The sequence below is a fragment of the Scyliorhinus canicula genome, chromosome 7 (assembly GCF_902713615.1).
Source record: "Scyliorhinus canicula chromosome 7, sScyCan1.1, whole genome shotgun sequence".
In the NCBI taxonomy this organism is placed as follows: domain Eukaryota; kingdom Metazoa; phylum Chordata; class Chondrichthyes; order Carcharhiniformes; family Scyliorhinidae; genus Scyliorhinus; species Scyliorhinus canicula.
The window spans coordinates 137,602,403-137,615,981 of NC_052152.1; the positions used below are offsets into that span (position 1 = coordinate 137,602,403).

Below are 13,579 nucleotides of genomic sequence, written 5' to 3' on the forward strand. Positions count from 1 at the left end.
TGCCATTTTCTGCAGTCAGAGGTAGAAATGAAGGGAGGATGGGAGATGGAATGCCTTCAAGTGGCTCATCTGGTGGACAGCAGCCAAATCGTAACTCCAAATCTCCATCCTCCTGGGTGAATTATCATGGCTGAGAAGAGATCATGTGGTTAGTCTTTCTGTGGTGCCAAGGCAATGATCTCTCTGTATAATCTTGAGGATATTGGAGACACATGACTCTCATCACCCTGGTGAAGAGCAATGTCTCTTCATCTCTGCTTTTCAAGGATGTCCTTTACTTGGAAGGAGTGTGGTTGGCAAGCCATGTGTAGATGGAGGCCAGTGAGGTGCTTAACACTGGCCTGCTGGCTTTGAGATGGGGAATCCTGAAAAGGACATGCTCACTAAATTCATCACTTCAATCCACTCACATCTTCACTGAGGTATTGCTGATGCAGGCTGCAGGAAACCCTACCTGAATAATGGCTCTCATTCAGATGAGGTGAAATAGTATCCAATGCAAGTTGGCACAGGGCCTTGAGGAACAAGGGCCTGAGCAACAAGAGGCAGCAGTACCTCATGAAGGTCAAGATTTGCGCACACGATTTCCACTGCAGCATTGAACACTGGCCAGGTATGGTGCATCACTGGCAGTGCTCTTATCTAGAGCTGAGCAAAAGGCAATGCTGGAAGGCACCCTCGTCTGTTCCGGAATGTAGTTGCTCACGTCTGCCAGCTTCTCCAGTATTAGCTGTCACCACAAAGAACCTGGAGGGGTAATGCAGACCCAGAAGATAAACCAGCACGAGACATGCCAACTTTCTTGCCTGCCACTGGACTTAGTTTCAAGTTTGGAAAATTCCACCGATAGAATTTTACAAATTTCCATGATTCACCCATATCCTTTCAGAAGAAAACCTGCTATTTTTACCTGAGCTAGCTTGTCTTTGATTTCAGCCCCACATAGCTGACTACTAACTTGTGTATTTTTATAAATTTAGAGTAACCAATTATTTGCTTCCAATTAAGGGACAATTTAATGTGGCCAATCTATCTACCCTGCATATCTTTGGGTTGTGAGGATGAGACCCATGCAAACATGGGAGAATATGCAAATTTCACACGGACAGTGACCTAGAGCCAGGATTGAATGCAAGTCCTCAACGCTGTGAGGCAGCAGTGCTAACCACTCTGTGCTGTCCTGCTAACTTCTCTCTTAAGTGGTCAAGAAAGTCACTCAGTTGTGTCAAACCGCCTCCAGTCATGCACCAACCTTGTAATCAATTTATACACAGCAAGCTCTCACAAACAGCAACAAGGTAATGACCAGATAACGTGAGATAAATATTGACCAAGGCACTTGGAATAAATTTACTTTGACAAGGTCATGGGATCTTCTCTGTCCAGCTGAGAACTCAGGCAAAGACTAGTCTGAAAGGTGACAGTATCAACTGGAACATTGTGCTTAAATGCCTAGAGTGGGATTTGAACCCATCAGTAGAGAATACGACCCATTGCACTGAAATTAACTTAGGTTACAACCGTATGAATATACAAAATAGGAACAGAAGTAGGCCATTTAGCCCCTTGCTTCGGCTCCACCTTTCAATAAGATGATGGATGGTCTATTTGTGTTGAATTCTGTATTCCCAAATACTTTGATTCCCTTTCCAAACAAGAATCTCTGCCCTATAAAGGCACCCCCTAATTCTGGACTCACCTGCAAGAGGAAACATCCTTTTGCACATCTGCCTTGTCAATACCGTTCAGGATCTTATAAACTTCAATCAAGTCATCCCCACTCTTCTAAACTCCAGTGGAAACAAGCTCAGTCTGTCTAACTTATCCCTATAAGAGAAACTTTTAATTCCCGGTATCAATCAAGTAAATCTCCTTATTTACATCCTGCCTTAAAACTGCACACAATATTCACAATGCGGTCTCACTTGTATAACTGAAACATTCATCCTTACTTTTATGCTCAATTGTTCATGTGATGAATTAAAGAGCGTTTATTGAATGATGCATTTCCAACACATATAAATTATTATCACATAGATGGTAAACAGATATTTGGCTCCAGTTCAATCCCGCACACAGTTGAGGCAACCAGAATGGAAACACATGTACCTGATGGGGCTGTTTGTTAAGTCAGGATCTCGTGCAGTTATGGAGCCAATGACACTTCCGACATGGGCATCTTCTTGAACGTCTATCACATTCGTCTGCGAGATGAACTCAGGTGGCTCATTGACATCTTTCACCATCACCCTGACACTGGTCCAGTCCTTGAAGGATCTGAGATTTTCAAACTGTGGGTCAATGTGTTTATTGACTGCCTCCAGCAGCAGACTGTGTGTTCTCTTGGTTTCAAAGTCCAGTGGCTGAAAGAAGAACAGCAATGGGTTAGTTTTTCATATCCACGACTTGTATCATTCTTCTTATCTTCACTTATGTGGTCAAAATGTGACAGAGGGTCCCCTGTTGAAAAGCTCTACACAATCGTTTCACAGGTCAGAGTATAGGGGATGTCAAATACATTTCAAAGTATTTTTCATTTAACTTGTATAATTGGGTCTTTTGGTAAGGAATAGCTGTACATTGTACTGCTCTATGAAGAAGTAGTTATGTATTATGTGAGAAGGTCGATTATTTTACTATTCCATAAGTCAACGCTGTTTCAGTTGACCATGGACGGATTCATTTTGTCTGGTAGTCGTGATAAGATTGGTGATCTACCTCCCTAATTAAGCATCCACCACAAGCAAAGATAATGGGAGAGATTCACTGCCACTCGCTGCCTGGTGCTGATACCGTTGTGATGCCCTGGTCCCCCACTGGCGGTGGCATTGAGGGCCATGCCCCATGCTTGGCAGGTTTGACATTGGATTCTCCACACCTCCATGATGCTCTCTGGACCAGGATTTACACAGGCATGGATTGGGCAAGTATTTGCCAGTGGTCTTGACATTGGGAAGCTCGTGGTGGGCTATGAGGGTATGTATTTAAGGTAGGTGCCCCAAAGGTCCATTAGAGGACCCACTCCCCCCCACAAAGCAAATCCTGCCCACCCCACCTCCTGCCCCACATGAGACCGCCCCATCAGACACCCCCACCAAATACCTCACCAGAACCGCATGACCTGAAACTCCCATCAGACTCCCCACCAGAAAGCCCCAAGCAGAAACCCTCCACCATTGACCCTAATATCAGAAATACTCCATCAGAGACACTCCAAATAAGAGACCCTCATGACAGAAACCCCCATATCAGAGAATACGTCACATCAGAGACCCCCCAATCAGAGAATGGCCCATATCAGAGACCCACCATCAGAGACCCCCCCACCTATATCAGAGACTCCCGTCAGTGACCCCTCATAACAGAGACCCTCTCTATATCAGTCACCCCTGCCTGGCAGCAAATGAGCAGTCCAGGCAGAAACAGTGAAAGATCACTGTTTTCTCACTCACCTGTCCCTTACAACTGCTGCCTCTGACAGAGTTGTAGAAAGCAGCAGCTGTTACTTCATAGAACGCCAAAATCACAAGGCTTAAAACCCCCTTCAGATCCTATGATCTGCAAGGTTCTATTAACTTTCAAAGAGAAAAAGCTTTTAGCAGGCTGCAATTGATAGGTTAATAAATAGCTTCCAGACAACCAGGTGACTGGATTGTTTATTCTCATTTCCTTTCATGCTTCCATGCATCTCAAGTTCTCTACTTTGAAACTATCCTCAACATTTATAAATATCTAGGAGTTACCTGCATTCACTTAACTGCTTTTGATGTGATCAGAAAATGTTAATCATAGCTGGATGAGCAGGCAGCCTGATCGCGGAATTTGGAATGTAATGCCTTGTGACTCCCATCATGCAAGAGTTTGCATGGCAAGGTAGAGTGAATCACTTCGTGGTGCAGCTCCTAGCGTCAGCACAAACTAGAAGCGATTCAACTCCGGCAGGAGAATATATTCTCCCAAAGGCAAACCCAGCCCAATACAAGTTGAAAGGACTATTTCTGGAGAAGAGCTTGAACTGCAGCAGGCATTACTGACACTGTTTGCAAAATAGCAAAATCCTTAATTAACATTTGGTAAAAGTGTAAGGACTTCTCTGTCGAAAGGACCAAGACTATTTTCTATTAAGCCCACAAGGTCACAAGCCTGCTGAACATTGCTGATCATGGCAGGCTTCAGAGGCCTATGTGATGTTGTTATGTGTGAATAAGGACACATGTGGTAACTCAAACAAATTATTAACTGAAGTAATCTACTGCTTTTACCTGCTGTGACAGCAGTCATGCAGGAGTACACGTCTGGTATCCACATCATATATCATTACCTGTGCACAAGTACTTAGCAATATGCAAATGAATGCACATTCTACGGCCCACAAACAACTTGATCCCGCATCAATCCCTTCAGCAAAGCATCCCATGCTGCAACAATCCTGTGTTAAGAAACTTCTCCCGACTTCTTTTTTCCTTTCCTTATCAATAATTGATGACTCCCCACCAGTGATTCTGCAGAAGAAACAGTCTTGCCCTGTGAATTCTTTCTTAGCCCATCACAATTTTAAAAGACAAGTAAATCCTATTTAGTCCTTCTGCACTGGTGGGGACAACATAACAGCAGAATGAGCAGTTACAGGGCAGATGCAATTTAATGTGAGTTGTTGAGAGATAAGCACAAGGAATAGAAATAAACACTAAAGAGAATGGCATTGAATGATGTGTTTGGAGATCATTTTCCAAAAGCACACATGTCAATAGATAACACCAAAAAGACACCAAATTAAATCGGGGTTTATAATTAGAAGCATAAGGTCTAAGAATGAAGTTGTAATGATCAACTTATATAGGTCAACTGTTTCTCAGTTGGTGGCATTCTCACTTTTAAGTCAGAAGCTTGAGGGACGGAGTCCCACTCCAGAGACTTGAGCACACAAACAAGGCTGGCACTGAGGGACTGCTGCAATATTAGAGGTGTTGAGACGTTAAACTGAGGTTATGTTTGCTCTCTAGGGTGAATGTAAACAAATTTATTGTGCCATTTTAAAGAAGAACATGGGATTCATCATTGTGTCCTGGCCGAGTATGATCCATCCATCAACATCACTTGTTGGGAATTTGGAAAATTAATTAGGCTAACAAGTGAACTTGAGATGAAAACAAAATATCAGTCAAGTAATTTGTCTAGCAGGCGTCTAGAGGAATAATGAGAAGTGGTTTGCCCGGTAACAAGATTAGCAAGTGTCTCGAGACATTGAGGTGTGAATGGTCATATCAGAAACATTGTGCACCAGAAGTCAGTGGGGCTATACAAATGATAACTTCTAAAGGTAAAAAAATTGAGAGGTATAGACAGCAGAATCCACAGGGTGGAATATCAAAGAGACTGAACAGTATAACTGTCCTCATTTGGAAACAAGCTAGTTCTCCATCCAACAATCAGGAAAGCCAGTTATCATAGAATCCCTACAATGCAGAAGGAGGCCATTTAGCACCAACTCTAGCTAGGCCCACCCCCCCACTTATCCCCATAATCCCACGTATTGATCATGGCCAATTCACCTAACCTGTAAATCTTTGGGCACTGAGGGAAAATTTAACATGGTCAATCCACCTAACCTGCACTGTGGGAGGAAACCGGAGCACCCAGAGGAAACCCATGCAGACAAGGGAAGAATGTGAAAACTCCACATAGCCACCTAAGGCTGGAATCAAACCCAGGTCCCTGGTGTTGTGAGGCAGCAGTACTAACCTAGTTCCATCTGTGATCTAAGTCATGGCAGCCTGTTCCATCTAACATTTAGAACCATGGCAGATTGCAGAAATCCTCGTCTAAAATACGTAGGGCGCGATTCTCTGCAAATGCGGAGAGTCGTAAAGGCTGCCGTGAAACTGCCCGTGTTACACGGCAGCCTCCGCGCCCCCTCCCGGGACCCGATTCTCCCCCCCGGTCGGGGCTAGCAGCGCGGCCCTGTGAAGCACGGCATCGCGGGCTTAGCGACCGTCGCTAAGCCCGCGCGCCAAGCGTCACGGCGGCTGACGTGCACGATGACGTCAGCCGCGCATGCGCGGGTTGGACGGCTCCAATCCGCGCATGCGCGGATGATGTCATCACACATATGCGTCAAACCCGCGCATGCGCGGGCCGTAAAGCCCCTCAGCCGCCCCGTGGACTGATCCTGCGGGGCGGCGGAGGAACAAAGAGTGCGCCGGAATTGGACCCGTTGCCGGCGATCGGTGCCCACCGATCGCAGGCCCATGCCACCCTTGGCGCGGCCATGCCAATCGGTGCCATGGTTGTCCGGCACTTGCCGGCCATTTTCACGAACGGTGAGAGCAGGTGTGTTTGCGTTCGTGAAAACAGCCGTAAAGGCCTGGGAACTCGGCCCATCGGCCTGGGGAGAATCGCTGTTCGCCGTAAAGAACGGCGAGCAGCGATTCATGTCGTGGGGTGGCCGTGGGGGGGTGGGGGTGGGAGAATAGCGGGAGGTCGGGAAAAATTCGGGAAGGCCCTCCCTCTATTCTCCGACCCGTCGTGGGCAGCGGAGAATCGCCCCCGTAGTTTTGTGCCTTCGCTGAACCATGAAGGGATGTTTTCCTAGACTAGGTCATTTAAGCAGTATTATGTGGTAACTATTAGCTGGCTTTGACCTATATAGTTCCTGAAATTGGATGTTACCTGGGAAAAGGGGTGTCTTAGTGAGTTTAGGGAATGTGGTTATATTTTGGGAATAAGAGGTAATTTCAGATACCATTGTGCGTTTAGCTATCAATGTACTTAAGTGTCAGAGTGTATATTCATCTTTTGTCATGTGTTTTCTTTTACTTTATTAAATATTCTTCATTAATTGTTTACACAAGTGGTCTGATACCTCACTGGTTTAAAATTATTCCTCACATTATTCCAAACAAAATTACACCACTAAGGACCAGTGTTTCAAGTTATCCTTCAGGGTTTTGAGACGCTCTCGTAGGTAACATTAGCGGGAGTTTTAACACACATCGCAGATCAGCATCAGAGTGCCGTGTGTGGGGGTTTGTTGTGGCATATTGACTTCCTCATTGCAACAGCGATTACACTTCATAACTTCTTAATTTGATTTTTTTTTGGCTTTGCCTTGTCCTTCGTGTTGATTCTGTGAACTCTTTGAAGATCTTCATGGCCTCACCATTTGCCAATCTTTTACTTTTGTATTATTACCAAATTCTGAAGCTGCAGATCATTGGCAAATTATCACTCAAATGTGGAGAACTCCTGCTGCAAAGACTTCATATTCTGACACTGTGCAAATGGGCTACTTGTAGATACACGGAGGACACACGATGCGTCCACACGACATGACTCCACACATGTCATGTGCTATCTCTTTATATCTTACTTTTAAACATAGGTAGGTACAGATTAATTCCAATAATATTAAAACCTTGTGACAGATAAGAAATCTATTATAATTATGGAAGTAAAAACAACCCAATTTTGCAACTGCAGTTCCACACTCTTCTTGCCACACACTCCATTGATTCAGTACATTTCAAGATGTAGATAGTTTGCATAAAGTGCCGCAGTGACAAGTTATCCCTTAATGAACCAAAGTAGTCACAAAAGAACAAATAAGTTTTGAGACTGACAGAACTCATTTTAATCTTATGTCAAACAAATGCTGCCATTAATGTAGAATCTGAGAGCCTCAGTATAACATAGAATGGGCTGAATCTGTGAAGGATTTTTCCAGTTATAAGCTTTATTAATGGACACCACAGTCTATCACCAAAGAACAAAGACCTGTCAACGTAATCATTGTCTGGAAGGGGTAGAGCACTGTAACCAGCTGACCCATCCAACTTCAATTCAATAATACTGAATCCATTTTCTGGTGGATATTTCTCTCATCCCTGTGACAGTTTATATCAGGTTGAGTAGATACTGACCAGTAGACCGATTCATATAAAAATACCATGTCTTCTGAGAAAGTAGCTGACACTTTGCAATATACTGGAGACATATGGCAGACAACCACCAGAGTGTTGTTCTTAATATAGACTAAAAGCCATAACACGGTGGCAGAAGTGGGAATAGAAGAAGACGATTTAGAGCACCTGTGTTATTTGAGACTAGAACGAGCTATCAAAAATGCAAGGATGAAATGGGAACCATCTGTTAACTTGCACGCAAAAGTAAGAATAAACCAGACACAGCACATTTTTTTTATCCTTTCATGGGATGGGGGCAATTCTAGCTTGGCCAACATTTATTGTCCATCCCTTAGTACCCTTGAGAAGGTGGTGGTGATCTGACTTCTTGAACTATTGCAGTCCATGAGGTGTAGATGCACCCACATTTCTGTGAGGGAGGGAGTTTCAGGATTTTGACCCAGTGACAGTGAATGAACAATAGAATATTTCCAGGTCAGGATGGTTCGTGGCTTAGGGAGGATCTTTTGGGTGGTAGTGTTCATGTGCATCTGCTGCCATTGTACTTCTAGGTGATAGAGATTATGGGTTTGGAAAGTGCTGTTGTAGGGGTCTGGGTGCATTGCTACAGTGCATCTTGTAGATGGCACATACCGCTGCCACTTTGAATCAGTGGCGGAAGGAGTGAATGTTGAAAGTGATTGATGGGGTGCCAATCAAGCGGGCTGTTTTGTCCTACATGGTGTCGAACATCTTGAATATTGTGTGAGTTGCAATCATTCAAGCAGTTGCGAGTATTCTATCACACTCCTGATTTGTGCCTTGTAGGTGGTGAGCAAGGAGAAGTCAAGAGGTGGGTTACATTCTGCAACATTCCCAGATTCTGACCTGCCCTTGTAGCCACTGTATTTATATGGTTAGTCCAGTCAGTTTCTGCCAATGGGAACCCCCAGGATGTTGATATTGTGGGGATTCAGTGATGTTAATGCCACAGAACAGCAAGGGCAGCTGGTTGGATTCTCTCTTGCTGGAGATTGTCATTGTCTAACATTTGTGTGGCACAAATGTAACTTTTATTTGTCAGCCTAAGCCTGGATTTTGCCCAGGTCTTGTTTCATTTGGACATGAACTGCTTCATTATCTGAGGAGTCGCGAGTGGTGCTGTACATTGTGCAATCTTCAAGGTGCATCCACCCTCTGACATAGGATGGAAGGAAGGTCATGTTGAAGCAGCTGAAGATGGTTGGGCCGAGGACACTACCCTGACAAAACTCTGAAGCAATGTCCTCGGATTGAGGCGATTTACCTGCGCCAACCATTTTCCTTCATGAAAGATATGACTCCAAACAGTGGGAATTTTGACTCTCTTGTTCTCATTGACTTCAGTTTTGCTGGGGCTCCTTGATGCCATACTCTGTCAAATGCTGCCTTGATGTCAAGGACAGTTACTCTCACCTCACCTCTTGAGTCCAGATGAACTAATGAACAGATGAACTGATCGTGGAAATATAAATAAATAAGTGCTATCTGATAGCCATTACAGAGACATGGTTGCAGGTTGACCTAAATTGGAACCTAAATATTGTGGGATTCATGATATTTAGGAAGGACAGGAAGCTAGGAAAAGGTGGTTCTGCTAAGCAATGATATTATTTGCACAATAGTGATGGATGACAGAAGTTCAGGAACCAGGATGTAGAAACAGTTTGGATAGAGATGAGGGATGATAAAGGTAAGTAGTCACTTGTGGGAGTGGTGTGCAGGCCACTTAAAAGCAACCATGCAGAAGGACAGGGTACAAAGGAAGAAATAAAGGGAGTTTGTTAGAAAGGTGTGGCAATATTCATGGGGGATTTTAATCTGCATGTAGACTGGATAAATCAGATGGCAAAGGTCGCCTCGATGAGGAATTCATAGAATGTTATTGGGAGAATTTTAAACGAGACCTGGTATTGTGCAACGAGATGAAGGCACCCCGAGGGAGCAGCAATCATAATATGATTCAATTTTACATACAGTTTGAGGTAGAGATGAATGGGTCTAAACTGGTATTTTAAACTCAAATAAGACCAATTATGAAGGCATCAAAGCAGAGCAAATTAAAGTGAATAAGCATTTTTGTTTAAGGGATAGGTCAATAGAGAAGCAATGGCAGATATTTCCGGGGATATTTCAGAATACAAAGAATAAATACATTCCAATTAGAAAGGAAAATTCCAAGGGATGGGCCCACCATCTGTCGTTAACTAAAATGCTACAAAATAGGAACATATATGAAGAGATTGGGGGGACGATTCTCCAATATTGGGCCCAAGAGTTCACGCCGTCGTGAATGCCATTGCATTTCACAACGGCGCGAACCAGGCCCGGTTATGTACGGTTCTGGCCCCCAGAGGGGGCTAGCACGGTGCTGGAGCAGTTCATGCCGCTCCAGCCCCCTTACGCGGCATCAAATGGGTGCCATGGCAACCCGCCCATGCGCAGTTGGGCCACGCCAACTTGCGCATGCGCGAGGGGGACTTCTTTTGCGCGCAGGCCCCGACCAACATGGGGTCGGTGTTCAGAGGCCGGCCGCACCAAGAAATAGGCTCGGGGGGGGGGGGGGGGGGAGGGGAGAGGCCGGCCCCCCGATCGGCGGGCCCCGGTCGCAGGCCAGACCCCATTGGAGCCCCCCCGGAAAAGGAGCCCCCATCACCCCCCCCCCCCCTCCCAACAGGCCGCCCTCCCCCGACTGTTCCCACAGATTTCCCGCCTGCAGCGACCAGGGGTGAATGGCGCCGGTGGGACTCTGTCGTATTGGCCCGGCCACTCGGCCCAACCGGGCTGGAGGATCGGCAGCCCCGCCGATTCCAGTGGCCCGCGGCTGCCGCCGCGCCAAACGCACTGTTGCAAATGGCACCGATTCTCTGCACCTCGGAGAATTGCGCGCCGGCATCATGGCGCGGTTGCAGCGATTCTCCGGCCTGGCGCCGGGCTCGGCGAATCGCCCCCAGAATATTTGTGCAAAGATGGTTGGCAGGTCAGAGGATTGCACAGAATTTTAAAAAAAGTAAAGAATGGCTAAAAGATTGTTCAGGAACGAAAATAAATGGAGTAGTAGAATATGCTAGTTAGGAAGTTTCTAAATACTTAAAAAATTAAAAAGTTAACAAAGTGAGCTTTTGTCCTATAGAAAGCGAGTCTGAGGAATTAATAATGTAGAATAAGGACATGGCAGATGAATTGAACAGGTATTTTGCATTAGTTTTCATGATTGAGGATACAAGTAACATTTCAGAAATTTCTGTAAATCAGGAAATTAAAGGGAGGGAGAAACTCAGGAAAATTGCAATCACCAAGGAAGTGGTACTGAGTAAATTATTGGAGCTGCTGGGCTGATAAGAGATCGGATCATGATGGACTTCATTATAGGATCTGAAAAGAATTGACTTGTGAGATACCTACATTGGTTTTAAATTCACTTGTTTCGTGGAAGGTTCCAATTGCAAATGTAACTCTTTTATTGACAAAGACATTGAGATAGCATCTGTCAGAGGAAAAATGATCGAAGCTATTGTTAAAGATGTTCAGCAGTGCACTTGGAAAAATTTGGGATAATCAGGCAGAGTCAACATTGTTTTGTGAAAGGGAAATCATGTTTAACCAATTTCTTAAAGTTCTTTGAAGAGGTAACATGTGCTGTGGATGAAGAGGAACTGGTAGGTGTACTGTACTTAGATTTCCAGAAGGCGTTTGATAAGATGCCACTTTAAAGGTTATTGTGAAAAATACTTGTCCATGCTGTCGGGGTAACATATTGGCATGGATTAAAAATTGGCTGGCTAACAGGGAACAGAGAGTTGGCATAAATTGATCTTTTTCTTGTTGGCAAGATGCAAGGAGTGGTGTATCATTAGGATCAGTGCTGGGGCCTCAATTTTTTACAATTTATGTAAATGATTTGGATGATGGAAACAAAGGAATGGTTGCTAAATTTGCTGACAACACAAAGGCAGAAAAAAAGAAAATTAATTGTAAAGACATCAGAAGGATCTGGAAAAATGTGGAATTACCCATTTTGACAAGAAAAATAAAAATGAAGCATATTATCTAAATGGTGAGAGATTGCAGAGCTCTGAGATGCAGGGTGACCTAGCTGTCTTGGTGCATGGATCACAAAAGACTAGTGTATATTTACAGCAAGTAATTAAGGAAGTTAATAGAATGTTATAATTTAATGCAAGAAGAATTGAATACAAAAGTAAGGAGGTTAATTATTAGCTATACGGGGCACTGGTGCCACCACATATGGAGTATGTGTACAGTATTGGTTGCCTTGTTTAAGGAGGGATATAATTGCAATGGAATTACCTGGAATAACTGTGAGGCATTCCCAAAAAGTTTTTTTGACTCTAAGTGAGATGGGCATGAGATTGAGTACTTAACACAGCCAGAGGGGTTAGTAAATGCTCTCTGTAAGAATGCAAATTAATGTAGAGGCTTTAACTGGAGGCCCCATATATTATTCAGTGATGTTAAATGCACCTGGCAACCAGAAAACTGAACAAAAACTAATGTAAGGTTTATTAAAAAGCTGACACAACCCCACAAATATTAGCAGCTAAAGACTGTGGATATACACTACACTCTGTGATGGCTGTAGATATACACCACACACCCTAACTGTAGATATACACAACGCCCTGCAAAAACTGAAGATAAAAACAACTCTGTAACTGTGGCACTACCACCGTGCTAAATGGGATAGATTTTGAATGGATCTAGCAACTCAAAACTGGACATGTATAAGGCATTGTGGGCCACCAGTATCAGTCTCCCCTTGATCATCAGCAAAGTGATGGAAAGTGTAATTGACAGTGCTATTAAGCGGGAGTTATTCCACAATAACCGGCCCATTGATGCTCAGTTTGGGTTCTGCCATGGCCACTCAGCTCCTGACCTGGTTATAGCCTTGGCCCAAACATGGACAAAAGAACAGGGAGTGCGGTGAGAATGACTGTCCTGGACATCAAGGCAACATTTGACCGAGTATGACATCAAGGATCCCTGGTAAAACTGGAGCCAATGGGCATCAGGGGGAAATATCTCCATTCGTTGGAGACATACCTGGCATAAATGAAGATGGTTCTGGTTGTTTGAGGTCAATCATCTCTGTGGCAGGACATCACTGCAGGAGTTCCCAAGGGCAGGTCCAACCATCTTCGCCTTCATTAGTGACCTTTCCTGCATCATAAGATCAGAAGTGGGGATGTTTGCTGATGATTGCACAATGTTCAGCACCACTTCTGACTGCTCAAATATTGAAACAGTTCATGTCCATATGTAGCAAGACCTGGACAATATCCAGGCTTGGACTGATGAGTGACAAGTTGCATTCATGCCATAAAAATGCCAAGCAATGGCCATCTCCAACAAGAGAGAATCTAACCAGTTATCCTTGACATTCAATGGCAGTGGCAGTACCAGCACTGAATCCCCCACTGTCAACATGTTGGGGGTTACCACTGAGCAGAAACTTGACTGGATTAGCCAAATACATACTATGGCTGCAAGAGCAGATCATAAACTGGGTATTTTGTGGCGAGTAATTCACCTCCTGACTCCCCAAAGTCAATCCACCATCTACAAGTGTTATGGGCCAGGATTTAGAGAACCCCAAAGTGCATCATGGAGTTCAC

The 13,579-nt window shown here is 44.4% G+C and overlaps 1 protein-coding gene across 3 annotated transcripts in view; it reads right to left on the reverse strand.

The window, feature by feature from the left end:
- Window positions 1-13,579, reverse strand: part of LOC119969409 (cadherin-22-like) — a 1,080,568-nt gene that overhangs the window by 287,923 nt on the left and 779,066 nt on the right. For all 3 annotated transcript variants that reach the window (XM_038803029.1, XM_038803028.1, XM_038803030.1), the window contains one exon: window positions 2,110-2,363. In XM_038803029.1, the coding sequence (XP_038658957.1) occupies window positions 2,110-2,363 (254 nt within the window). The remainder of the gene's footprint in view (window positions 1-2,109; window positions 2,364-13,579) is intronic.